The 27,719-nt window shown below is 44.2% G+C and overlaps 1 protein-coding gene across 2 annotated transcripts in view; it reads right to left on the bottom strand.

The window, feature by feature from the left end:
* LOC120979517 (FRAS1-related extracellular matrix protein 1-like) overlaps positions 1 to 27,719 on the bottom strand; it is a 221,425-nt gene that overhangs the window by 140,344 nt on the left and 53,362 nt on the right. For both annotated transcript variants that reach the window (XR_005774308.1, XM_040408315.1), the window contains exons 16-21: positions 20,859 to 21,111; positions 16,382 to 16,576; positions 11,595 to 11,780; positions 10,698 to 10,894; positions 4,646 to 4,871; positions 2,416 to 2,560 (exon numbers count right to left, since the gene is read on the bottom strand). Coding sequence is in view for 1 of the 2 variants with exons in the window: in XM_040408315.1 (XP_040264249.1) it covers positions 2,416 to 2,560; positions 4,646 to 4,871; positions 10,698 to 10,894; positions 11,595 to 11,780; positions 16,382 to 16,576; positions 20,859 to 21,111 (1,202 nt within the window). In the remaining variant the exon portion in view is untranslated. The remainder of the gene's footprint in view (positions 1 to 2,415; positions 2,561 to 4,645; positions 4,872 to 10,697; positions 10,895 to 11,594; positions 11,781 to 16,381; positions 16,577 to 20,858; positions 21,112 to 27,719) is intronic.

The raw sequence follows: 27,719 nt of genomic DNA, 5'->3' as shown, positions 1-27,719 counted from the left end.
CTATCTATCATCTATCTATTATCTATCTATCATCTATCTATCTCCTATCTATCTATCTATCTATCTATCTATCATCTATCTATTATCTCTCTATCTCATATCTATCTATCTATCTATTATCTATCTATCATCTATCTATTATCTATCTATCTATCTATCTATCTATCTATCTATCATCTATCTATCTATCTATCTATCTATCTATCTATCTATCTATCATCTATCTATCTATCTATCTATCTATCTATCTATCTATCTATTATCTATTATCTATCTATCTATCTATCTATCTATCTATTATCTATCTATCTATCTATCTATTATCTATCTATCTATCATCTATCTATTATCTATCTATCTATCTATTATCTATCTATCTATCATCTATCTATTATCTATCTATCATCTATCTATCTCCTATCTATCTATCTATCTATCTATCTATCATCTATCTATTATCTCTCTATCTCATATCTATCTATCTATCTATTATCTATCTATCATCTATCTATTATCTATCTATCTATCTATCTATCTATCTATTATCTATCTATCTATCATCTATCTATTATCTATCTATCATCTATCTATCTATTATCTATCTATCATCTATCTATCTATCTATTATCTATCTATCTATCATCTATCTATCTATCTATCTATCTATCTATCTATCATCTATCTATCATCTATCTATCTCCTATCTATCTATCTATCTATCTATCTATCTATCATCTATCTATTATCTCTCTATCTCATATCTATCTATCTATCTATTATCTATCTATCATCTATCTATTATCTATCTATCTATCATCTATCTATTATCTATCTATCATCTATCTATCTATTATCTATCTATCATCTATCTATCTATCTATTATCTATCTATCTATCATCTATCTATCTATCTATCTATCTATCTATCTATCTATCTATCTATTATCTATCTATCTATCTATCTATCTATCTCATATCCATCTATCTATCTCCTATCTATCTATCTATCTATCTATCTATCTATCATCTATCTATTATCTATCTATCTCCTATCTATCTATCTATTATCTATCTATCTATCTATCTATCTATCTATCTATCTCATATCCATCTATCTATCTCCTATCTATCTATCTATTATCTATCTATCTATCTCATATCTATCTATCTATCTATCTATCTATCTATCTATCTATCTATCTATCTCATATCTATCTATCTATCTTCTATCTATCTATCTATCTATCTATCTATCTATCTATCTATCTCATATCTATCTATCTATCTATCTATCTATCTATCTCATATCTGTCTATCTATCTATCTATCTATCTATCTATCTATCTATCTATCTCATATCCATCTATCTATCTCCTATCTATCTATCTATCTATCTATCTATCTATCTATCTATCTATCTATCTATCTATTATCTATCTATCTATTATCTATCTATCTATCTATCTATCTATCTATCTATCTATCTATCTATCTATCTATTATCTATTATCTATCTATCTATCTAAATCAGCTTTATTGGCAGGACTAAATACATTTTAGCTTTGCCAGAGCAAGTGGGAAATAATTGGGTAGGGTTGGGGGATGGGGACACATCCAGGGTGGGGGTATAGGAGTCCATGGTATATCAGGCTCCTCTCAGTCTATGGCAGGCAGTATCTATCTATCTATCTATCTATCTATCTATCTATCTATCTATCTATCTATCTGTCTATCTAACATCCCCTACAAACTTAGGGGATCATTTACTAACCAGAAATATGCTGCAACTTTTCCCCGCTGATACCAGGTCTAAATAAAGTAGGCGTGGTTTGGTTCGGGAAGGGGAGGGGCCAGCAGACCCCTCTCATTTACCATTTTCTACGCCTGTTTTAGGGCAGGTTCGCATTGGCGTTATTGAATTCCGTTATAGGTTATAATGAAATATAACGGAATTCTAGGAGGGAATGTAAAAGGGAAGCCCTTGAGAGGCATTCCGTTTTGCTCCGTCCTAATTCATGCCTATGGGGGGGGGGGGCACATAACGGTTTCGTTTGGTTCCGTTATACATGACAGAAAAAATAGTCCTGTCGAAAGGACATTTAGAAGTGGCGGAGGATCCGTGAAAGTTATGCAGAGGCCGTTACCTTCCATTACTCCATGGATCCACCGCTAGCTATAGGGGCTATAAATGACCCCCTTATTTTCTTAGCATTTAACACCCTCAGCCCAGCTACATCCTGTCCTGCTACATCTGAAAAACCCAACACTACTTCATGGAATAAAGTCAGCACCACTACTTCTGTCTAACATCCTCTGCATTAGACAAACTCAACTCTGCTGCATCTGACCTCCTGACATAATTGGACACATCACCCCCTCGGTTTTCCAGACTATAACATGTTATTATTCGGTCACCTGACGAGCTGCGGTTTTTCATCGTTGACTGGCGTCACACGGATGTGCAGAGTCTCCTGGACTGTGTGTTTGCCATCTGTCAGCTGCAGCGTAAAACGGTCCTGCCGCGTCTCTGTGTCATCATGCGTGTACACAATGGTCATTCCTATAGGAAAACAAGTCATTCGTTTATTCTTCCCAGGAAGGGACAGGACACGACAGGAGCAGCAGAACCTCAGGGGCTCCAAACACTTTCCTGCTCGTCCCTTATTACAGCTGCTGTCCTATAATAAGAAAAATGACAAGAAAACCCATCCCCCCCAACACAGAAACATGGCGGCACCTCAGTCTACCGGACCAATAGGGTCACGCCAAATATTCTTACGCTGGTGCTTTTCCAATAGTGCGCAAGCACGGCCACCACTGCTGGAATGCAGGGTGGTCGTAACCATGGAAACGAGCAGTGGTATAATGTGATGGAAAAATGAATCCAACCAGCGAAGGAGGCAACATGGAGAATCACAATACATTAGTAAGCGCTTTGTATTAAGGGTGGGTTCACATCTGCGTTCTGGATGTTATAAAGGAATCCATAAGATGGAAGTCAAAACAGAAGCCTTTCGGAGGCATTCCGTTTTGATCCGTCTTCATACAAGTCTATGGGAATCATAACGGATCCGTCTGGTTCCCGTTATGCAAAACTGAAAGCAAAGTCTTTTAGGCCTCTTTCGCATGACCGTATGGCTTTTTCGGTGTTTTGCAGTCCGTTTTTCACCGATCCGTTGTTTCGGGGTTTTTTTTGTTTCCGTTGTGTTACATTTCTGTTCCGTTTTTCCGTATGGCATATACAGTATACAAAATTGGGCTGGGCATAAAATTTTCAATAGATGGTTCCGCAAAAACAGAACGGATACGGATGCATTTCCGGATGTGTTCCGTTTTTTTTTGCGGAGCCATTGACTTTAATGGAGCCACGACCCGTGATTTACGGCCAAATATAGGACAAGCTCTATATTTGTACGGAACGGAAAAACGGAAATACGGAAACGGAATGCTTACGGAACACATTCCGTTCTTAATGCGGAACCATTGAAATGAATGGTTCCGTATACAGACCGTATACGGAACACAAAAAAACGGCCCGTACACTCGCATAAAAAACGTTTGTGTGAACTAGGCCTTAAATGGAGCCATGGAACGTGATTTGCGGGCAATAATAGGACATGTTCTATCTTTTCAACGGAACGGAAATACGGAAACGGAATGCATACGGAGTAAATTCCTTTTTTTTTTGCGGAACCATTGAAATGAATGGTTTCGTATACGGTCCGTATACGGAATGCAAAAAACGGAACGTAAACAGAAAAAAAGACAGCCCACACGCATCCTTAGGGTCCATTCACACAAAATGCGGAACAGAATTGCGGACACACGGCCGTATGGCTTTTTCAGTATTTTGTGGTCCGAAAAAAACGGATCCGCAAAAAATACGGATGACGTCCATGTGCATTCCGTTTTTTGCAGAACGGAACAGCTGGCCCCTGATAGAACAGTCCTATCCTTGTCCGTTATGTGGACAATAGTAGGACATGTTCTATCTTTGAATGGAACGGAACAGAAATACGGGAGCGGAATGTGTACGGAGTACATTCCGGTTTTTTTTTGCGGACCTATTGAAATAACTGGTTCCCTATACGGAACGCAAAAAACAGAACGTAAACAGAAAAAGAAACGTTTGTGTGCTAGAGGCCTTATAAAAACATAGGGACCTTTAAGCCCTGATCTCTGCTGGGAAATGTGAAAATTAACTTTCACTTCTTTTTTTATTAGAAATTTGCTATTGGAACAAACTGCAAAATAAATCTCCTTTAGATGCTGTTTGTGGCTTTATGTAACTTCTCCACATTCTTGTCTTTAATTATCATTTTCTTTTCATTTTCTTTTTGACTCTACATAGGAAGTGTGTGCGCCAGGGGCCTGCAGTAACCCCCGGCCACCAGCAGGGGACATTCACAGCCCATAGATTATACTGAGCAGAGCTTTTACTGGATCCTGAACAAAAAGGAATTAAAGACTCTTCCCAAACACAGAGCAGATCCCAGAGCATCCAGAACCTCCTCTGCCCTACAGGATATGGGGAGGAAGCAGAGACTCAGGGTTCAATAGATACTCCCCCCTTCCCCCCAGAATATTGGACTGATATATACCTATATAAGTGAGCTCACATGCAGCTGATATACACACGACAGACCTTGCTTTAGTGCGTCCAAGGTGAAGGAGTCCATGAGGGGCTCTCTGTGTGTCTCAGTGGGGCGGATTTGCTTGTAGTGACTGATATCTGCAGAATGCAAGCTGTGTAATAATAAGCCATGTGCTGGGGGGGCTACGATGGAGAAGCGTAATATGTCTGCTGGGATATCCGGGTCTGTTGCGCCTAATGTGGCTGGTCCTATCTCGCAGCTTCCCCCCTCAAATACCTAGGTGAAAGAGAAGACAAGGCCCAGGGTCATGTAAAATTTCAGCCTAAAAGTTAAATTGAATAAAAAATTTTCAAAGAGACCAAAATCTAAATGATAATACAGAGGTTTTTATCTAAAAGGGTCATCTTCAGAAATTCAGCAACGTTTTAATGTTTCTCCAATCTTAAAACCTCTGCTTGAAGTCATCTTGTTCATATCTAGAGACTCAAAGTTGAGAGTTTGCTACAGTAGTATTCAGTCTAGACAATCCTCTGTAAGGCTACGTTCACACCAGCGTTATTCTTTTCCGGTATTTAGTTCCATCCCAGGGGTTCAATACCCGAAAAAAACGGATCAGTTTCATCCTAATGCATTCTGAATGGAGAGCGATCCGTTCATTATGCATCAGGATGTCTTCAGTTCAGTCACTGTACAGTTTTCGGATGGAAAAAATACCGCAGCATGCTGCGGTATTTTCTCCGTCCAAAATTCCGGAACCCTTGCCGGAATGCTGGATCTGGCATTATTTTCCATTGAAATGCATTAATGCTGGATCCGGCCCCAAGTGTTCCGAAAAAAACTGATCCGGTTTTTGCGGTCTGCAACCGGAGAGACGGATTCGGTGTTGCAATGCATTTGTGAGACAAATGGTTTCCGTTTGCATACAGATTGCCAGATCCAGCGATGGAACTGCCTGCCGGAATCCAACAACGCAAGTGTGAAAGTGGCCTAAGGTAAACATCCTGGACTCCAGATTGATACATTTCACGGGCACTAAAACATTGTATCAAACTGTCAGGCCAGGAGAGAGATTTGTGCCACTGATTTATCTTGCGGAGGATTGCCTACACTGGATACAACTGTAACAAACCCTCCGCTGTGAGAAATATTAGGTCTGTTTCAGATGTGGAATCCTTAATCAGCGAGAGGAGGCTTATAGGCCGTACATGCATCTCTGGAATTTTGGGAAGAAAGGATGCAAATGAGCTCTTAGCAAGCTCCGCCTCTGATGCCACCAGATCTGGCGCTTGCTAAGAACTTGCATCCTTTCTTCCCGGATCTGGAATGCAAACAAGAATATTCACATTCACTGACAACAAGCAGAGATCTTGAAAGTCATGAGAAAAACTGAAACATAAAATACATTAATACATACATCCCGAAATCAAATCCCTGGTTGGAGATGAATCAAATCTTTACAGTTGGGGTCAGCAAAAGTTATATCAGTCTCTGGGAAAGCTGGGTGACAACCAAAATGGCTGTCAGTGTCAAGACTTTCCAGACCCCTAAATGACACATTTGTCAAATTCTGCTTGACTGGACCCGAGGCAGGGACGCTGCTAGGGTCCGAAGACATCTGGGGCACAAGCCCACGTAAAGCCACGCCCACACAACATGAAGCCACGCCCTCATCACCACCGGAGGGGGGGGGGGGCCTTCATAGTAGTTATTAACCCCTTTCAGCAGTCCCCCCTTCAGTGAATGGGGGACTGCTGAAAGGGGTTAATAACTACAGTGAAGGGCAACCCCACAGATCATCCTAACCTATGGTCAGCCTAATTTAAAATTAAGCAAACCCCCCCCAACTATAAACGAATCACAGAAGTTGGAACCCATCAACCCCCCTTGTACTTGTTCCGCTACTTGCAGGCTGCGCGGGCATGAGTTCAGAACTTCAGTCACTTCGGTCCGCAATTCTGTTCTGCGGCGCGTGATCCCGCGAGACCCGTTGGGGAATGATTTGTGGGATTGCCCAGACGGCTAGGAATAGCCTAATACAAAATAAATCCCACCAGCATAAACATTCGGGGCACTGGACAAAACATCCTAACGACGCCCCTGGCTGGAGGGAGGCATCGCCATAAAGCTGTGCCATTCAGAAGTCTGGGAAAGGCGAGTGATTTCCCTGATTGGGGGGGGACGGTGCCTTTTTAGGATGAAATATGGAAACACAACTTTCTGCATGACCTTTGATTGAACCCATAGACTTGGATGATGCTGGGGTGCAGCTGTTAGACTTTGGGTTGAAATGAGAAGATTGTTGCCAGCGAGGCTGGAGAGGGACAGATTGGTAACATTGTAGCGCCCGCCTCATAGAGGTCTGTGTTCTGATGAGAAAGCAAACAATGATTGTCCCAAAGTGGCCGATATTAGTCATGGAAAGACACACAGGAGCAGAGCGGCCTCTTCCCGGATCCCCTGCTCCTCCGCGGCTCTATAAACATGCAATATCCTAAATATAGCGTCTCTGTGTGTGGCACTCGCCGCCTCGATTAGGATTCATACCAGTTGAGAACCACACATGGAAGTTGGGATTTAGCGCCCTTTATCCTGTGCCATGTATGTCTGCCATAAGACACGGACAATTTTTTTTCCTGCGGTCTGTTTACACTTTGTGGTCGGCGCGGTTCACAGGGGGCTGGTGATCAAATAAAACCCATCTTTATACCTGCCAATAAGGCGTCTCTCAGCCGCCATCACTTTGTCTCCACACTTCATTCATCTTCAGGACTGGCAGCGATTAGACGGGCACTGCTTTACCTTTGTGGGGATTGGAGAATGTATCTAGATTTAAAGCTAATTGCCTCCCTGATCGTCCTGTATAGAAAGGGGAGAAACTGTGAACATATATCACAATACAATTCTGCTTGTGGAGTCACTGTGTACATACATTACTAATCTATAGGGGAAGCGGCTGCTTTGGGGCCCTGACCCAGAAGGGGCCCATCCAGGAGGAGGAGGACTAAAAGATTTGGTCAGGGCCCCCTCAACAGTATTACACAATGAAATTATATACAGTGACAGTATAGACGGTGTAGACAACGGATGGATTGGCCTGGTCTGAGAGAGCGATCTTTACTAGCCACAGGAATGGGGGCGGCATGAAAGGAAGGGGTTGCGAAAAAATTACTGGGGGAGCGGGGCCCCATTCAAAAATTTGCTGTGGGGTCCAGTCATTTTTAGCTACACCACTGCCTGAGCTATATCCTGTATTATACTCCAGAGCTACACTCATTATTCTGCTGAGAGAGAGAAAGGCCAGACAACACTACTCTGGATTTCTGGGTAAAATACATGAAAATTATCATGTCTAGCATCTGCTTGCTTCAGATAGGTTTAGGAAAGCTAATTTGAATAACTTTCCCAGCAACCCAGAGGGGCACAGCCTGGCCTACAATACTGGCATGCATACTCTGTGTACCATGGGCTCTCCATAATGAGATAGAATACCCCATAGACAACACATATATATATATATATATTGTTGAGAAATACATATTTGTGTACTAGGCTTTCTCTCTCGTTAAAAAATTGGCAAACTTCAAACGAAATTGCCTGGTTTGCTTAGCTCTAGTACACAATTACTCTACCAGCAGAATAGTGAGTGCAGCTCTGGAGTAAAATACAGGATGTAACACAGGATCAGTACATGATAAGTAATGTAATATATGTATACAGTGACTCCAGCAGCAGAATAGTGAGTGCAGCTCTGGGGTATAATACAGGATGTAACTCAAGATCAGTACAGGATAAGTAATGTGATGTATGTACACAGTGACTCCACCAGCAGAATAGTGAGTTCAGCTCTGGAGTATAATACAGGATGTAACTCAGGATCAGTACTGGATAAGTAATGTATGTACACACTGACTGCACCAGCAGAATAGTGAGTGCAGCTCTGGAGTATAATACAGGATGTAACTCAGGATCAGTACAGGATAAGTAATGTATGTACACAGTGACTGCACTAGCAGAATAGTGAGTGCAGCTCTGGAGTATGATACAGGATGTAACTCAGGATCAGTACAGGATAAGAAATGTATGTACACAGTGACTGCACCAGCAGAATAGTGAGTGCAGCTCTGGAGTATAATACAGGATGTAACTCAGAATCAGTACAGGATAAGTAATATATGTACACAGTGACTGCACCAGCAGAATAGTGAGTGCAGCTCTGGAGTATAATACAGGATGTAACTCAGGATCAGTACTGGATAAGTAATGTATGTACACACTGACTGCACCAGCAGAATAGTGAGTGCAGCTCTGGAGTATAATACAGGATGTAACTCAGAATCAGTACAGGATAAGTAATATATGTACACAGTGACTGCACCAGCAGAATAGAGAGTGCAGCTCTGGAGTATGATACAGGATGTAACTCAGGATCAGTACAGGATAAGAAATGTATGTACACAGTGACTGCACCAGCAGAATAGTGAGTGCAGCTCTGGAGTATAATACAGGATGTAACTCAGGCTCAGTACAGGATAAGTAATGTATGTACACAGTGACTGCACCAGCAGAATAGTGAGTACAGCTCTGGAGTATAATGCAGGATGTAACTCCGGATCAGTACAGGATAAGTAATGTATGTACACAGTGACTGCACCAGCATAATAGTGAGTGCAGCTCTGGAGTATAATGCAGGATGTAACTCCGGATCAGTACAGGATAAGTAATGTATGTACACAGTGACTGCACCAGCAGAATAGTGAGTGCAGCTCTGGAGTATAATACAGGATGTAACTCAGGATCAGTACAGGATAAGTAATGTATGTATACAGTGACTGCACCAGCAGAATAGTGAGTGCAGCTCTAAAATGTAATGCAGGATGTAATGTATATGCAGATTGACTCAACTGTTTATGTAGATTTAAAGGGTTCTCTGACCCACTAAAATACAGGGTCAACCTTTCCCTAATGGAAAACATATTGTAATATTGTTGTTGCTCCTCATCCCAACTAATGAAGGTCCTTGTGACTCTCTGCTGCTTATCCCTCTCTTGTTTGAAAAAATGACAAAAGTGAGATCTGCATTAAGATAAACCCCTTTTTTCTAGGTTTTCAACAGCAGATGTATGAAATGTATACTTTTAATAGTGCAATCTATTTATTTAAAGGGGACATGTCCTTTAATTGTTCTTTAATTTATACATGTGCTGTGTGGACTCGCACATTCAGTGACTTTGGGTATTATATCATTCTGATTACATCTAAAGGATCATATGCCTTTAAGCCACTTCCTAAAAAGGCTGCTGATGATTAGCAGCTGCCCCATGGCAAGTGTAAAACGACCAGATTATCCTGTCCCCGCGCAGCAGGTGTGTACGGCACTAGTCACACTATGCATTTCAGTGACCAGAGATGTGAAGGCATCTACGCTATTCTGCAATCTTAGGGGCAGTTACCTAAATGTTTGCACCCAAATGCTGCCACAAATGCCCAATTATATTTCCATATAATACTGCCAACCAGTGCCCAAAAAATGCCTCCATATAATGTCTAAATATTACCTCCACACAGCATCTGAATGATACTACTGTAGAGTATTCAAATAACACTGCTATATGTTACCCACACAGTACCGCCATACGATGCTTAACAATGAAGGGGTTTACTATAAAGTCCCTGGTGGTCTATGGTAGAGAAGAGAACTATGATAAGGTCTCTGATGGTCCAGGCCAGTGAAGGCTGCCGTGCTTCATTCTCAGCTTTCTCTAGTCCATTGTCATGGGAAATAAAGGCCCTGATGCGGGCCCAGTTTTCCCTACCCCTAAACAGCTAAAACAGCTTTGAATTTCTGAAAATTGGAGCTTCTCCACATCCCCTGCATAGATGTAGAGATGAATGATAAGAATGTAGCAACCTGCAGTCACCACCAGGAGGAGCTCTGGAGCTTAATACATAGTGAGTGCAGTGTATAACCAGTATGTGGTGAGCTCCCCCTAGTGGTAAATGAAAGCAGCAAAAATATTATCACTTAGTGCAGGGGATTTGGACCTAATTAGATAAATGGTTTCAATGGCAGATACATAGTTTAAGGGGTTACCAGTGTTTTACCGTTATGTTCCTAACATGCAGTTGAGGTTCCTCATCGTTCACGGGTTTGATGATGATGTAGAATGGAACGATCATAGATTTATGGATGGAATCAGTGACTGAGATCATGAAGAAATCCGATGTCGGCTCAATGTGCTCATGACGGGACTGGACATAGCGGATGTAACTGGAACCGACATGCTGTAGACTGAAAGAACCTTTGTAGAAACACAGAATATGTGTCTTTATTAGTAACACTATAGACTTTTTAAATTCTTCATCATTTTCAAGATCTCATCTTGCCGTCAGTGAATGGAAACATTCTTATTTCCATCCAGAGGCTGAAAACCCTTGGTCACCTACTTCTTCTCACATCTGAGGATTAGTCACAGTTGTTTCCAGTCCAGACAAAACTCAGACAGCACAAAATCTGTCTGTGTTCCTGACAGTCTGTTACAATGTATCAAGGAAGGTAAAAATAAATAAATAAATAAAGTGTTTAGCTGACAGAACATTTGTCCAGAATGGATACAATTGTTACAAAACTTCTACTGTGAGAAGTGTCAGGGCTGGTCAGCTTTTCACCTTCTGAATGTTAGAAATAGAATGGAAACATAAAGAATGCTAAGAAGAAGAACAAAGGGTTTAGTTGTAGACATAAGGTACCCCATTATCATGCTTTTTTTTTTCTTTCAGAGCTTCAAATTCCCAGCACAATAGTTAATTGATAAAAGTTCTGTCAGATCCCACTAGAGGGAGCTCACTACATACATATCCATATATTTTTTTTTTATAGTATGCAGTTATCTCCCCCTAGTGGTGGCAGATATCTTACAAAGTTAATTAAAACTAAATTTTGGTCTTACATAGATAAAAAAAAAATCTTAAAATACAAAAATATAATAAAAGATCATTTACGGATTCTTGTCTCAGGAATGCTCTTCTCTGACCCTGGGGAGGGTATTGTGCTCTCAAGATAGCCATACTGTGGCTGTGTCTCCATGAGGAAGGTTAAGTTTCCAGGCAGGGTGTCCACATCTGAAGCGCTCACGTGATTTACAGATATGAGCGAAGAAAAACCTTCATCCACTACAAAGACATCTCCTGTAAATGATATAATAAGGATATTTTTTATTAATCCGCCGCCTGTGAATAATGTCAGATGTGCAGATCAGTAACCTGGTGTTAATGCTGGCTATGCTGGGACAGAAGAGCGCAGCTCTTGGGCTCACAATGGTGCTCCAAGTCCCTGCCCTCTTGGCTAATGTCACAGCATCCATGTGACTGAAGCTTAATCGCTGATGTTCTGCAAATTTCTAATGTACTTTGTGCTTCAATCCACCAACATTATCAAGATCTTTGATTGCCATCCATATACTATACTCCCTCCTAAACTGTTCACTCTGATGGTTTTGTTACAATGTATCACTGTAAGGCACATCAAACAGTCTGGATTCCTGGACAGGAGAGAGATCTGTGCTACTGCTGTGTTTTGCCCAAAAAGATTTAGCTACAACCATACATTGTAACAAACCCTCTGCTGGCAGCTGGACACGCTTTAAAGCCAGTGGATTTAGATCTCACCGATTGTGCCCAGCCTAGACAATGCTCTATGAGCTAGATACAGCAGTGTGACACTCTGTCCTGTCCTGATAGTTTGATACAGTGCAGGTACAATGTATCAGTCTGGAGTTCAATGTCAGGAAGCAGAGATTTCGTAAATGGTAAAAAATTGAGTAACACAGTATATTAGCAAGTTGCAGAACTTTTCATTATACAGTGATTAAATAGGTTTCCCCATGAACCCCACAGGATAGGGGATATGCACCCGATTGGTAGGTGCCGATCACGAGAACCTAATCTATTACTAAATAATAAATTGTGCAAATTCTGAACACATTGCTCAAACAGACCTAGCACCTGCACATTCGTTATATCAGCTCGTGCTCACCCATCCATTTATTATAATGGCCTGGCTCGCACTCGCTCATCCAGCACATTTTTTATAATGGTCCAGCCCACACTTGCCCATCCAGCACATTTTTTATAATGGCCCGGCCCGCACTCGCTCATCAAGCACATTTATTATAATGGCCCGGCCCGCACTTGCCCATCCAGCACATTTATTATAATGATCTAGCCCACACTCGCCCATCCAGCACATTTATTCTAATGACCTGGCACACACTCACCTATCCAGTACATTCATTATAATTGCCCGGCCCGCACTCGCCCATCCAGTACATTCATTATAATAGCCTGGCCCGCACTCGCCCATCCAGTACATTCATTATAATAGCCTGGCCCGCACTCACCCATTCAATAGATTCATTATAATGGCCCGGCCTGCACTCGCCCATCCAGCACATTTATTATAATGATCCAGCCCACACTCGCCCATCCAGCACATTTATTATAATGACCTGGCACACACTCGCCCATCCAGTACATTCATTATAATAGCCTGGCCCGCACTCACCCATCCAGTACATTCATTATAATAGCCTGGCCCGCACTCGCCCATCCAGTACATTCATTATAATAGCCTGGCCCGCACTCACCCATTCAATAGATTCATTATAATGGCCCGGCCTGCACTCGCCCATCCAGCACATTTATTATAATGATCCAGCCCACACTCGCCCATCCAGCACATTTATTATAATGACCTGGCACACACTCGCCCATCCAGTACATTCATTATAATAGCCTGGCCCGCACTCACCCATCCAGTACATTCATTATAATGGCCTGGCCCACACTCACCCATCCAGTACATTCATTATAATAGCCTGGCCCACAATCGCTCATCCAGCACATTTATTATAATGGCCTGGCCCGCACTCACCCATCCAGTACATTCATTATAATGGCCTGTCCCGCACGCGCCTATCCAGTAAATTTATTATAATGGCCTGTCCCGCACTCGCCCATCCAGTACATTCATTATAAAGGCCTGGCCCACACTCGCCCATCCAGTACATTCATTATAATGGCCTGTCCCGCACTTGCCCATCCAGCACATTCATTATAAAGGCCTGGCCCGCACTCGCCCATCCAGTACATTCATTATAATGGCCCGGCCCGCACTCGCCCATCCAGTACATTTATTATAATGACCTGTCCCGCACTCGCCCATCCAGCACATTCATTATAATGGCCTGGCCCGCACTCGCCCATCCAGCACATTTATTATAATGACCTGTCCCGCACTCGCCCACCCAGCACATTTATTATAAAGGCCTGGCCCGCACTCGCCCATCCAGCACATTTATTATAAAGCCCTGGCCCGCACTCGCCCATCCAGCACATTTATTATAATGGCCTGGCCCGCACTCGCCCATCCAACACATTTATTATAATGCCCCGGCCCGCACTCACCCATCCAGCACATTTATTATAAAGCCCTGGCACGCACTCGCCCATCCAGCACATTTATTATAATGGCCTGGCCCGCACTCGCCCATCCAGCACATTTATTATAATGGCCTGGCCCGCACTCGCCCATCCAGCACATTTATTATAATGGCCTGGCCCACACTCGCCCATCCAGCACATTTATTATAATGGCCTGGCCCGCACTCGCCCATCCAGCACATTTATTATAATGGCCTGGCCCGCACTCGCCCATCCAGCACATTTATTATAAAGCCCTGGCCCGCACTCGCCCATCCAGTACATTCATTATAATGGCCCGGCCCGCACTCGCCCATCCAGCACATTCATTATAATGGCCTGGCCCACACTCGCCCATCCAGCACATTTATTATAATGGCCTGGCCCGCACTCGCCCATCCAGCACATTTATTATAATGGCCCGGCCCGCACTCGCCCATCCAGTACATTCATTATAATGGCCTGTCCCGCACTTGCCCATCCAGCACATTCATTATAATGGCCTGGCCCACACTCGCCCATCCAGCACATTTATTATAATGGCCTGGCCCACACTCGCCCATCCAGCACATTTATTATAATGGCCTGGCCCGCACTCGCCCATCCAGCACATTTATTATAATGGCCTGGCCCGCACTCGCCCATCCAGCACATTTATTATAAAGCCCTGGCCCGCACTCGCCCATCCAGTACATTCATTATAATGGCCTGGCCCACACTCGCCCATCCAGCACATTTATTATAATGGCCCGGCCCGCACTCGCCCATCCAGCACATTCATTATAATGGCCTGGCCCACACTCGCCCATCCAGCACATTTATTATAATGGCCTGGCCCGCACTCGCCCATCCAGCACATTTATTATAATGGCCCGGCCCGCACTCGCCCATCCAGTACATTCATTATAATGGCCTGTCCCGCACTTGCCCATCCAGCACATTCATTATAATGGCCTGGCCCGCACTCGCCTATCCAGCACATTCATTATAATGGCCCGGCCCGCACTCGCCCATCCAGCACATTCATTATAATGGCCTGTCCCACACTCGCCCATCCAGTACATTCATTATAATGGCCTGTCCCGCACTTGCCCATCCAGCACATTCATTATAAAGGCCTGGCCCGCACTCGCCCATCCAGTACATTCATTATAATGGCCCGGCCCGCACTCGCCCATCCAGTACATTTATTATAATGACCTGTCCCGCACTCGCCCATCCAGCACATTCATTATAATGGCCTGGCCCACACTCGCCCATCCAGCACATTTATTATAATGACCTGTCCCGCACTCGCCCACCCAGCACATTTATTATAAAGGCCTGGCCCGCACTCGCCCATCCAGCACATTTATTATAATGGCCTGGCCCGCACTCGCCCATCCAACACATTTATTATAATGCCCCGGCCCGCACTCACCCATCCAGCACATTTATTATAAAGCCCTGGCACGCACTCGCCCATCCAGCACATTTATTATAATGGCCTGGCCCGCACTCGCCCATCCAGCACATTTATTATAATGGCCTGGCCCGCACTCGCCCATCCAGCACATTTATTATAATGGCCTGGCCCACACTCGCCCATCCAGCACATTTATTATAATGGCCTGGCCCGCACTCGCCCATCCAGCACATTCATTATAATGGCCTGTCCCGCACTCGCCCATCCAGTACATTCATTATAATGGCCTGGCCCACACTCGCCCATCCAGCACATTCATTATAAAGGCCTGGCGGCCCGCACTCGCCCGTCCAGTACATTCATTATAAAGGCCTGGCACGCACTCGCCCATCCAGCACATTTATTATAATAGCCTGTCCTGCACTCGCCCATCCAGCACATTTTTTATAATGACCTGTCCCGCACTCGCCCATCCAGTACATTCATTATAAAGGCCTGGCCCGCACTCGCCCATCCAGTACATTCATTATAAAGGCCTGGCCCGCACTTGCCCATCCAGCACATTCATTATAATGGTCTGGCCCGCATTCGCCCATCCAGTACATTCATTATAATGGCCCGGCCCGCACTCGCCCTTCCAGCATATTTATTATAATGGCCTGGCCTGCACTCGCCCATCCAGTACATTCATTATAAAGGCCTGGCCCGCACTCGCCCATCCAGCACATTTATTATAATGGCCTGGCCTGCACTCGCCCATCCAGTACATTCATTATAAAGGCCTGGCCCGCACTCGCCCGCCCGGCTGCCATTGTGGGGATATTTTTGTACACTTACATACAGTAAGTAGAATCTGCAGGAATCTGAAGTGATTGTGATAAATGTTGCATTATCTGTCACTTACCAATGATTATCACCGGCAGCTGATTATTGATGGGCGTTAGGGTGATATTAAGGTCATAGACGGGGAGGCTGGCGTGAAGTGGAATTGGTGGGGGAGGAGGACCCTCAAGGCAACAGGTGTCGGCAGAAACGGATTCCCCATCTGACACGATCAGTGTAACTGTATCCACTCGCGGATAGGCACCGATCTCCCCTCCTTAAAGATCAGGAAGACATGCTAAGCACCTAGGAATTCGACCAACTTTAAGTGACTCCTGCCCCCCCTTCAGGATTTCACAAAGGCTTTACACGCTGTATTTAAAATGCCTGACTGTATATTGCTTCCTATTTTATTGCAGTGTATGCTTTTTTCAATTCCCTAAATCTAGGATGAAATAAGTTGTTTTTGAGTTAGAGTGATTGGTCATAACTGTGTCCTGATCAGGGTCACGCTGAGCTACTTTAAATTGGTTGTATTTATTTTTTATTTTATTTATTTATTTTAGTATATAAAGCTTAAAGGGTGTCTGTCAGCTGTTGTGATCATGCAAAACTGCTTCCACTAGGTAGGTCTGGGAAGAGCAGGACAAGCAGCTTTTGAGCAGCTTTTTCTATCAGGAGTAGTGAGAATATGAAGTTTTATTCTGACAAGTTCTGCTCCTGCAAATGCCCAGGAGGTGGGGCTTTACTGTGAAGTGTTGTCTGCACTGAGTTGCTTCACAGCCCCTCCCCTCTGTTTTGAGTGACAACTGTAGCATCCAACCAGGAGATGACTATAGCTGTCACTTAGGGCAAAGGGGAGGGGTTGTGATGCACTTCACAGTGAAGCTCCACCTCCTGGACTTGCACGAGCCTAACCTAGCAGAATATAACATCATAATCACACCACTTTTAATAATAAAAGCGCTACAAAAAAGATGACTGTTCTGCTCTGCCCAGTAGTTACCTAGTGCTGTCAGCAGTTTAAAATGGTCAAAATGACTGACAGACTCCCTTTAATCATTAGTAACAGCCAGCAAGCACATTCTATACGACCGAATCCTCTAGATATATTACTTTATATCTGTTCTTTATGACCATCCAAACAGGGACAGATTGAAGGGAGTATGCCTGCTGGATCAGACTACACAAGGTTTATTTGTAGTCTGTTGCCATGGAGACAGATAGGTCTCAGAGCTTTAGACACGGAATGGTAGGCAATTTTTCCATAAGGCTATTTGTAGAGTTGCTTTTTTTGTCATGTTAGAGCTGGAGGACGCAGCCTTTACAGGGAATCTGTCACATTGAACATGGTGCCTGAGCTACAGGCAGCAGGCTATAGAGCAGGAGGAGCTGAGCAGATTATATATAAAGAGGACCTGTCACCATGTAATCTGCAGGCAGTGTGTTATAGAGCAGGAGGAGCTGAGCAGATAATATATAAAGAGAACCTGTCACCATGTAATCTGCAGGCAGCGTGTTATAGAGCAGGAGGAGCTGAGCAGATTATATATAAAGAGAACCTGTCACCATGTAATCTGCAGGCAGCGTGTTATAGAGCAGGAGGAGCTGAGCAGATTATATATAAAGAGAACCTGTCACCGTGTAATATGCAGGCAGTGTGTTATAGAGCAGGAGGAGCTGAGCAGATTATATATAAAGAGAACCTGTCACCATGTAATCTGCAGGCAGCGTGTTATAGAGCAGGAGGAGCTGAGAAGATTGTATATAAAGAGAACCTGTCACCGTGTAATCTGCAGACAGCGTGTTATAGAGCAGGAGGAGCTGAGCAGATTATATGTAAAGAGAACCTGTCACCATGTAATCTGCAGCCAGCAAGTTATAGAGCAGGAGGAGCTGAGCAGATTGATATATAGTTTAGTGGGAAGAGATTCAGTAAAACTTGCATTTCATTCATTTATATTCCTGCTCTTTCTGGGCTTTGAAGTCCAGGAGGCGGTCCTATCAGTGATTGACAGCTCTCTGTATACACAGTCATAGGGGGAAGGCTGTCAATAACTGATAGGACCGCCTCCTGGACTTCAAAGCCCAGAAAGAGCAGGAATATAAATGAATGAAATACAAGTTTTACAGAATCTCTTCCCACTAAACCATATATCAATCTGCTCAGCTCCTCCTGCTCTATAACTCGCTGCCTGCAGATTGCTTTCATTTTTATGGTGAGAGGTTCCCTTTAAGACCACGACTGTACATCTGCCCCCACAAGCCACTACAGTCAGGTCCATAAATATTGGGACATTGACACAATTCTAACATTTTTGGCTCTATACATCACCACAATGGATTTGAAATGAAACGGACAAGATGTGCTTTACCTGCAGACTGTCAGCTGTAATTTGAGGGTATTTACATCCAAATCAGGTGAACGGTGCAGGAATTACAACAGTTTGCATATGTGCCTCCCACGTGTTAAGGGACCAAAAGTAATGGGACAATTGGCTTCTCAGCTGTTCCATGGCCAGGTGTGTGTTATTCCCTCATTATCCCAATTACAATGAGCAGATAAAAGGTCCAGAGGTCATTTCACGTCTGCATTTGGAATCTGTTGCTGTCAACTCTCAAGATGAGACCCAAAGAGCTGTCACCATCAGTGAAGCAAGCCATCATTAGGCTGAAAAAATACAGCAAACCCATCAGAGAGATAGCAAAAACATTAGGCCTGGCCAAAACAACTGTTTGGAACATTCTTAAAAAGGAGGAACGCACCGGTGAGCTCAGCAACAGCAAAAGACCCGGAAGACCACGGAAAACAACTGTGGTGGATGAGCTAAGAATTCTTTCCCTGGTGAAGAAAACACCCTTCACAACAGTTGGCCAGATCAAGAACACTCTCCAGGAGGTAGGTGTATGTGTGTCAAAGTCAACAATCAGGAGAAGACTTCACCAGAGTGAATACAGAGGGTTCACCACAAGATGTAAACCATTGGTGAGCCTCAAAAACAGGAAGGCCAGATTAGTTTCCCAAACAACATCTAAAAAAGCCTTCACAATTCTGGAACAACATCCTATGGACAGATGAGACCAAGATCAACTTGTACCAGAGTGATGAGAAGAGAAGAGTATGGAGAAGGAAAGGAACTGCTCATGATCCTAAGAATACCACCTCATCAGTGAAGCATGGTGGTGGTAGTGTCATGACGTGGGCATGTATGGCTGCCAATGGAACTGCTTCTCTTGTATTTATTGATGATGTGACTGCTGACAAAAGCAGCAGGATGAGTTCTGAAGTGTTTCGGGCAATATTATCTGCTCATATTCAGCCAAATGCTTGATGGACAATGACCCAAAGCATACTGCAAAAGCAACCAAAGAGTTTTTTAAGGGAAAGAAGTGTAATGTTATGCAAAGGCCAAGTCAATCACCGGACCTGAATCCCATTGAGCTGCATTTCACTTGCTGAAGACAAAACTGAAGGGAAAATGCCCCAAGAATAAGCAGGAACTGAAGACAGTTGCAGTAGAGGCCTGGCCGAGCATCACCAGGGATGAAACCCAGCGTCTGGTGATGTCTATGCGTTCCAGACTTCAGGCTGTAATTGACTGCAAAGGATTTGCAACCAAGTATTAAAAAGTGAAAGTTTGATTTATGATTATTATTCTGCCCCATTACTTTCGGTCCCTTAACAAGTGGGAGGCACATATGTAACTGCTGTAATTCCTGCACCGTTCACCTGATTTGGATGTAAATCCCCTCAGATTAAAGCTGACAGTCTGCAGGTAAAGCACATCTTGTTCGTCTCATTTCAAATCCATCGTGGTGGTGAATAGAGCCCAAAATGTTAGAATTGTGTCGATGTCCCAATATTTATGGACCTGACTGTATCTCCTCCATTAATTAAGAGCTGCACATAACTTATTTAATTATTCCAAAATCCAAGTAAAGTCTTTTTTCTACCCTTAGCTCGGCGTTATGAAGCATCTGCTTGGCTGTTACAGACAGGGAAAGAAGGAAAATTTAGTAAATCTGAATTATTTTTGGAAGAACATTTCAGAATGTCAGTCCTTGACAGGCGCGTCAGCAAGTAGGATGGTAAGTGACAAAATCAGGAGAACGAAATGCAACGCGGAGCAGAACGTGTAAGCTCAGTAGCCCTTCATCTTTTCAATGGTTAAGTACTAGTGCAATGTGTCAGACATAGGGGGAGCTCAGCTCTGCTACATGCTTGGTGTTTGGAGAAGAAAAATAAGTTTATCAGCGTGGCATACTCCTCTCCTGTAATACTCTGTGCTGCTGGGCCCGCTCTTTTTCCAATAATGTTAAGCCTCTGACCTCTCACAAGATCTGTGACCCTCCACTTGTCACCATCCCCTCATCACATTTTAAGACTGCCTGTGTCCCATGCAGCCCTGTCCTCACTAATACCATCCTATAGGTGGATAGGTCGCTGCCTCCTGCAAAGTAAGTGCACTCCTCTCCTGCTGCTCTCATCAGTCATATGCTACAGGCTGTTCGAATTGCTAATTGCATCTCAGTCCCAAGACAAAAATGCAAAAGCTTACCTGTGTGTCTATAGGAGATTAACCCTCGAATGACATCGAGTTGGGTGAATTTCTCCACCATGACGCCTTCTCTCTGGACCATTCCATACAGGGGAGTGCGAGCGATCATGTAGGTCAGCCTCATGTCGTCACTGTCTGGATCAGTTGCGTACAGATTCTCAGCGGTTATGTAGATGTGACCCCTCTCTGGACAGGACAGGGTGGATTTCAGGTCAGTTCGCAGCTCCGGGGGCTCATCATTTACAGGGGAGATCTGAGGACCCAATAAGATTCAGGAGATTCCACCGTTACTTTGTAAATGTGCACAGTTGTAACATTCAGGCGAGATATGACAATGACTCTTTATATACGGAACTATGCAAAAAAGTTACATTTAAAGGAGCGAAAATATTCTTTATTAAAGGGAACCTGTCACCGGGATTTTGTGTATAGAGCTGAGGACATGGGTTGCTAGATGGCCGCTAGCACATCCGCAATACCCAGTCCCCATAGCTCTGTGTGCTTTTATTGTGTAAAAAAACTGATTTGATACATATGCAAATTAACCTGAGATGAGTCCTGTATGTGAGATGAGTCAGGGACAGGACTCATCTCAGGTTAATTTGCATATGTATCAAATCAGTTTTTTTACACAATAAAAGCACACAGAGCTATGGGGACTGGGTATTGCGGATGTGCTAGCGGCCATCTAGCAACCCATGTCCTCAGCTCTATACCCAAAATCCAGGTGACAGGTTCCCTTTAAAGTACTTCTGCAGTCAGTTAGTGTATACAGCTCCTGTGCAGAACCATGTGTCTCCATGGTTACTGACTACCAGCACACCCCATGTAGCTGTCATGTGTTACTCTTTTCTGACATCTCTTTGACTTGCTGCAGGTTATCAAGAACTGGGGGGGGGGGGGGCAGAGGACGTGAAGGAAGAGATAGCTGCAGTGTCAGACTACACAGGGTCTGTTTGTAGTCTGTAACCATGGAGACACGCAGGAGCTGTATGCTCAAAACGGTATAAGGTTTTCAACCAAGACTAGTTGTTTCATTTTTGTTTAACCCCTTAAGGACGCAGGGCGTATCGGTACGCCCTATTTCCCGAGTCCTTAAGGACTCAGGGCGTACCGGTACGTCCTAACTTGAAATCGGCATTCCGGCGCCCCAGGGGTTAATCGGAACAGGATTTCGGCTGAAATCATTCAGCCGGCATCCCGTAACAATGCAGGGGGGGGTCATTTGACCCCCCCCCCGCATCGACGATCGCAGAAAACCGCAGGTCAATTCAGACCTGCGGTTTTCTGCGTTTCCGGTCCATTCGGGTGTCCTGTGACCCGATGAACCGGAAAAAGACTGCGATCGGTGGCGTAATTTTACACCACCTATCGCAGTCCGAGGATTTGAAGAGGCGGTGCTGGCCCTGGTGCTGATGCCTGCTGTCCAGGGTGCTGATTGGTGCAGGGGAGAGAGGCGCGAGATTCAAACTTCCTGCGCTCCTCTCTCCCCTCCTCTTCCTGTCCAGCACCCTGACCGTGCAGCACCGTCCAGAACGAGCTCCTGTGTCCCCACAATCGGCATCCATCACCCTCCTGCACCCATCGCCACCCAGGTAGGTTAGGGTCAGTGAGGGAGAGGCACCGTTAGGCAGGGAAAGAAGGGAAAAGTAAGTTAGAAAAAAAAAAAAATAATAACTTTTATTTCCAAACTTTCTTTGATCCATCCATCAGACCCCAGATCCCCCCCTGCCACTTGCCCCCCCCCACCAGACTCCCCCACCACCAGACCCCCACCCCACCCCCCTTCCCCACCACCAGCCCCCCACCACCAGCCCCCTTACCACCGCTTTTTTTTTTTCTGCGTGCGCTGACTGGCCGGCACTTTTTAGCGTCCGTCCAGTGTTAGCGCATCGCCCGCCCCACCACCCCACCGACCGCTGATCAGCGTTGTACCGCTGATCAGCAAGTTTGAACTTTTTTTTTCCTAACACTTGCCCTTTCTTTTTTTGCCTTTTTTAGTACGCGAACACCCGTTGCCCCCACACACACGCACATATAATAAAGGTTTCCACACACGCACACATACACGCACACACACCCATGGCCCGCCGGATGTTCTCGGCCGAGGAGGCATACGCCCAGATTGCCTCCGACTCTGAGAGCCCCAGTGAGGATGAGGATGACCCCACGTTCCTTTTATCATCCGCATCCTCCTCATCATCATCTGATGACGATGAGCCACCTAGGCGGCGGAGACGCCGCCAGCCGGAGCCAGGGGCCCCACATGCTAGGGATCCTGTGGCCCACCCTAGTACGAGCCGCCCTGGGGTTCGTACTGGTTTCCCGGCCCACCAAATAAGTCCACCGGAGCCCCCTGCCGATGAACTTAGCTGGTGTCCCCCAGTGGACTTTGAGCCTGAGATTCCGGATTTTGTTGGCAATCCTGGAATCCAGATTCCCACAGTGGGGTTTACTGAAATTGACTATTTTAGTTTTTTTTTCAGTAACCCACTGGTGAATCTGATGGTGGAGCAGACGAATCTGTATGCCCAACAGTTCGTCGCTCAAAACCCAGCCTCATTTTTGGCTAGACCCGGTGGCTGGACGCCGGTCAGTGCAGCCGAAATGAGGACATTTTGGGGCCTCGTGCTGCATATGGGTCTAGTCCAAAAACCCAGTGTCAGGCAATACTGGAGTGGGGACGTCCTATACCAGACCCCACTGTACAGTATGGTCATGACACGTCCCCGGTTTGAGGCCATCCGGAAATGTCTGCATTATTCCGATAATGCAGCATGTCCCCCCCGAAGTGATCCTGCCTATGACCGGCTGTACAAGATACGGCCGGTCATCGATCACTTTGGGGCCACATTTCAGCAGGCCTACGTACCTGGAAGGGAGGTCGCGGTTGATGAGTCTCTCGTTGCGTTCAAGGGGAGACTCAGTTTCCGCCAATATATTCCCACAAAGCGGGCGAGGTATGGCGTGAAGCTATACAAAATTTGTGAGAGTACCTCAGGGTACACTTCCAACATTTGTGTGTACGAGGGGCGAGATTCCCGGATTCAACCCCCAGAATGTCCCCCCACTCTGGGTGTTACCGGGAAACTCGTGTGGGACCTTATGTACCCACTGCTGGATAACGGTTACCACTTGTACGTGGACAACTTTTATACCAGCATTCCCTTGTTCAGGTCCCTTGCCGCCAGATCCACGTTCGCTTGTGGGACCGTGCGGAAAAATCAACGCGGCCTCCCTGCCTACCCCCTCCAGGTACCTATCCCCAGGGGTGAGACCTGTGCCCTTACCAGTGGAAACCTGTTGCTGGTCAGGTATAAGGACAAGAGGGATGTCCTTATGCTGTCCACAATTCATGGTAACGGCATCACCCCTGTCCCTGTGCGAGGTACCGCGGCAACGGTCCTCAAGCCCGATTGTATCGTCGACTACAATCGGTATATGGGAGGAGTTGATCTCCCTGATCAAGTCCTCACGCCATATAATGCCATGCGCAAAACCCGGGCATGGTACAAAAAAGTTGCGGTCTACTTGGTGCAGGTTGCCATGTACAACTCTTTTGTACTATCCCGAAGCGCTGGCAGCACAGGGACATTCCTCCAATTCTATGAGGCAGTCCTCAAGGACCTGATCTTTTCGGACCGGGAAAGAGCAGGCCGGAGTACCTCGGGAACTGGAGGCGCCCAGATCGTCCCTGGCCAACACTTTCCAGGTGTGGTCCCCCATACTGGAAAGAAGGGACGAACCCAAAAAAGTGCAGAGTGTGTCACAAGAGGGGGATACGGAAGGACACCACTACTCAGTGCGACACTTGCCCCAATCATCCGGGCCTCTGTGTTATCGATTGCTTCAGGGAGTATCACACTTCCATGGAGTACTAAATTTTTATAATCCCCAACAGTCCCCCAGAGAACATAAAAAACTATGGCTCTCAGACTTTGGAGACACGGAAACATTTTTTTTTTCCCAAAAAAATATTAGTTTTAGTGCAGGCATCCTCAAACTGCGGCCCTCCAGATGTTGTAAAACTATAACTCCCAGCATGCCCAGACAACCTACAGCCATCAGCAGGGCATGGTGGGAATTGTAGTTTTACAACATCTGGAGGGCCGCAGTTTTTAGGATGCCTGCTTAGTGTCTCCAAAGTCTGAGAACCATACATATTGGGCATCGTCGCGTGCGTAAAAGTCGTCGCTATAAAAATAACTTTTGCCCAAACGCCTCGGATGAACAGTGTTAAAAGTATAAAATAAAAACGGTGCCAAAACACCCATTATTGGGCAAAATTTCCATTTGAATCCTTTTTGCCGGTAATAAAGCAAGGGTTAACCGCCAAACAAAACTCAATATTTATGGCCCTGATTCTGTAGTTTGCAGAAACACCCCATATGTGGTCGTAAATGGTTATATAGCCGCACGGCAGGGCATAGAACGAAGGGAACTCCATATGGTTTCTGGAAGGCAGATTTTGATGGACAGTTTTTTTTTTGACACCATGTCCCATTAGAAGCCCCCCCTGATGTAGCCTAGACTAGAAACTCCAAAAAAGTGACCCCATCTAAGAAACTACACCCCTCAAGGTATTCAAAAGTTACTTTACAAACTATGTTAACCCTTTAGGTGTTCCACAAAACTAAATAGCGAATGTAGAAACAATTTTAGAATTTTTTTTTTGTTACATTGCCTCAAAAAAGAGTAATATAGAGCAACCAAAAATCATATTTACCCCTAAAATAGTCCCAAAACAACAACCACCTTATCCCGTAGTTTCCTAGATGGGGTCACTTTTGTGGAGTTTCTACTCTAGGGGTGCATTAGGGGGCTTGAAAGGGTACATGGTATAAATAAACCAGTCCAGCAAAATCGGCCTTCCAAAACCCATATGGTGTTCCCCTTCTTCTATGTCCTGCCGTTTAGCCAAATAGTAGTTTACGACCACATATGGGGTGTTTCTGCAAACTACAGAATCGGGGCAACCCATTTTGAGTTTTGTTTGGCAGTTAACCCTTGTTTTACTCCTGGAAAAAATTGATTATATTGGAAAATTTTCCAAAAAATAGAAATTTCAAAATTGTTTCTCCATCTGCCATCAACTCTTGTGGAACACCTAAAGGGTTAACAAAGTTTGTAAACCCAGTTTTGAATACCTTGAGGGGTGTACTTTCTTAGATGGAGTTACTTTTTTGAAATTTCTATTCTAGGGGTGCAACAGGGGGCTTCAAATGGGACATGGTATAAACAAAACCAGTCCTGCAAAATCTGCCTTCCAAAACCCATATGGTGTTCCCCTCCTTCTATGTGCTCCCGTTCGGCCAAACAGTAGTTTACGACCACATATGGGGTGTTTCTGCAAACTACAGAATCGGGGCAACCCATTTTGAGTTTTGTTTGGCAGTTAACCCTTGTTTTACTCCTGGAAAAAATTGATTATATTGGAAAATTTTCCAAAAAATAGAAATTTCAAAATTGTTTCTCCATCTGCCATCAACTCTTGTGGAACACCTAAAGGGTTAACAAAGTTTGTAAACCCAGTTTTGAATACCTTGAGGGGTGTACTTTCTTAGATGGAGTCACTTTTTTGAAATTTCTATTCTAGGGGTGCAACAGGGGGCTTCAAATGGGACATGGTATAAACAAAACCAGTCCTGCAAAATCTGCCTTCCAAAACCCATATGGTGTTCCCCTCCTTCTATGTGCTCCCGTTCGGCCAAACAGTAGTTTACGACCACATATGGGGTGTTTCTGCAAACTACAGAATCGGGGCAACCCATTTTGAGTTTTGTTAGGCAGTTAACCCTTTTTTTACTACTGGAAAAAATTGATTATATTGGAAAATTTTCCAAAAAATATAAATTTCAAAATTGTTTCTCCATCTGCCATTAACTCTTGTGGAAGACCTAAAGGGTTAATAAAGTTTGAAAAAACAGTTTTGAATACCTTAAGGGGTGTAGTTTCAAGAATGGGGTCATTTTTGGGAGGTTTCTATTATCTAAGCCTCACAATATGACTTCAAACCTGAACTGGTCCATAAAAAGTGGGATTTTGAAGATTTCTGAAAATTTCAAAATTTGCTTCTAAACTTCTAAGCCTTGTAACATCCCCAAAAAATAAAATATCATTCCCAAAATGCTACAAACATGAAGTAGACATATGGGGAATGTAAAGTCATCACAATTTTTGGGGGTATTACTATGTATTACAGAGGTAGAGAAACTGAAACTTTGAAATTTGCAAATTTTTCAAAATTTTCGGTAAAATTGTATTTTTTTATGCAAAAAAATTAACTTTTTTGACCCAATTTTAGCAGTGTCATGAAGTACAATATGTGACGAAAAAACAATCTCAGAACGGCCTGGGTAAGTCAAAGCGTTTTAAAGTTATGTTAAAAAGTATACTGGGCACACTCACTTATGTAGAATCATATATTTTATTCAAGGACATGTAAGGTAAAGTAAAATCAATTATTTTAAAAAACACATATAAAATACAGTCAAGCAATATAAGAACACATGGATACAATAAAATATATAGATATAGAATAAATACTAGGACCAATGGTGGATAGGCTGGGGATGGTAAAAAATCAGTCCATATGGAAGTCAGAACAAATAGAAGTAAAGCCCAGCTGGTGGCTTGAGCTAATGTAGTGGCTAGCTTAACCAAGTACTATAAAGTTCACAGTCCTGATTCACTGCAAGAGGATAATGTAACTGTGGTACAACAGAATTCACTTAAGTGAGTATACTTGCGGCGTCCCGCTACTACTCACTGTGCTGTGCGGTTCCTTATGCAGGTAAACCTGGAAACAAATTGTCGTTATCAGCTGCTGCTGTAGCAACTGAAAGATACTGTGTCTTTTCT

Source organism: Bufo bufo, chromosome 9 (genome assembly GCF_905171765.1).
Source record: "Bufo bufo chromosome 9, aBufBuf1.1, whole genome shotgun sequence".
NCBI classification, from domain to species: domain Eukaryota; kingdom Metazoa; phylum Chordata; class Amphibia; order Anura; family Bufonidae; genus Bufo; species Bufo bufo.
The sequence above is the reverse complement of the archived record's forward strand: the minus strand, read 5'-3'. Positions and strand labels throughout refer to the sequence as shown.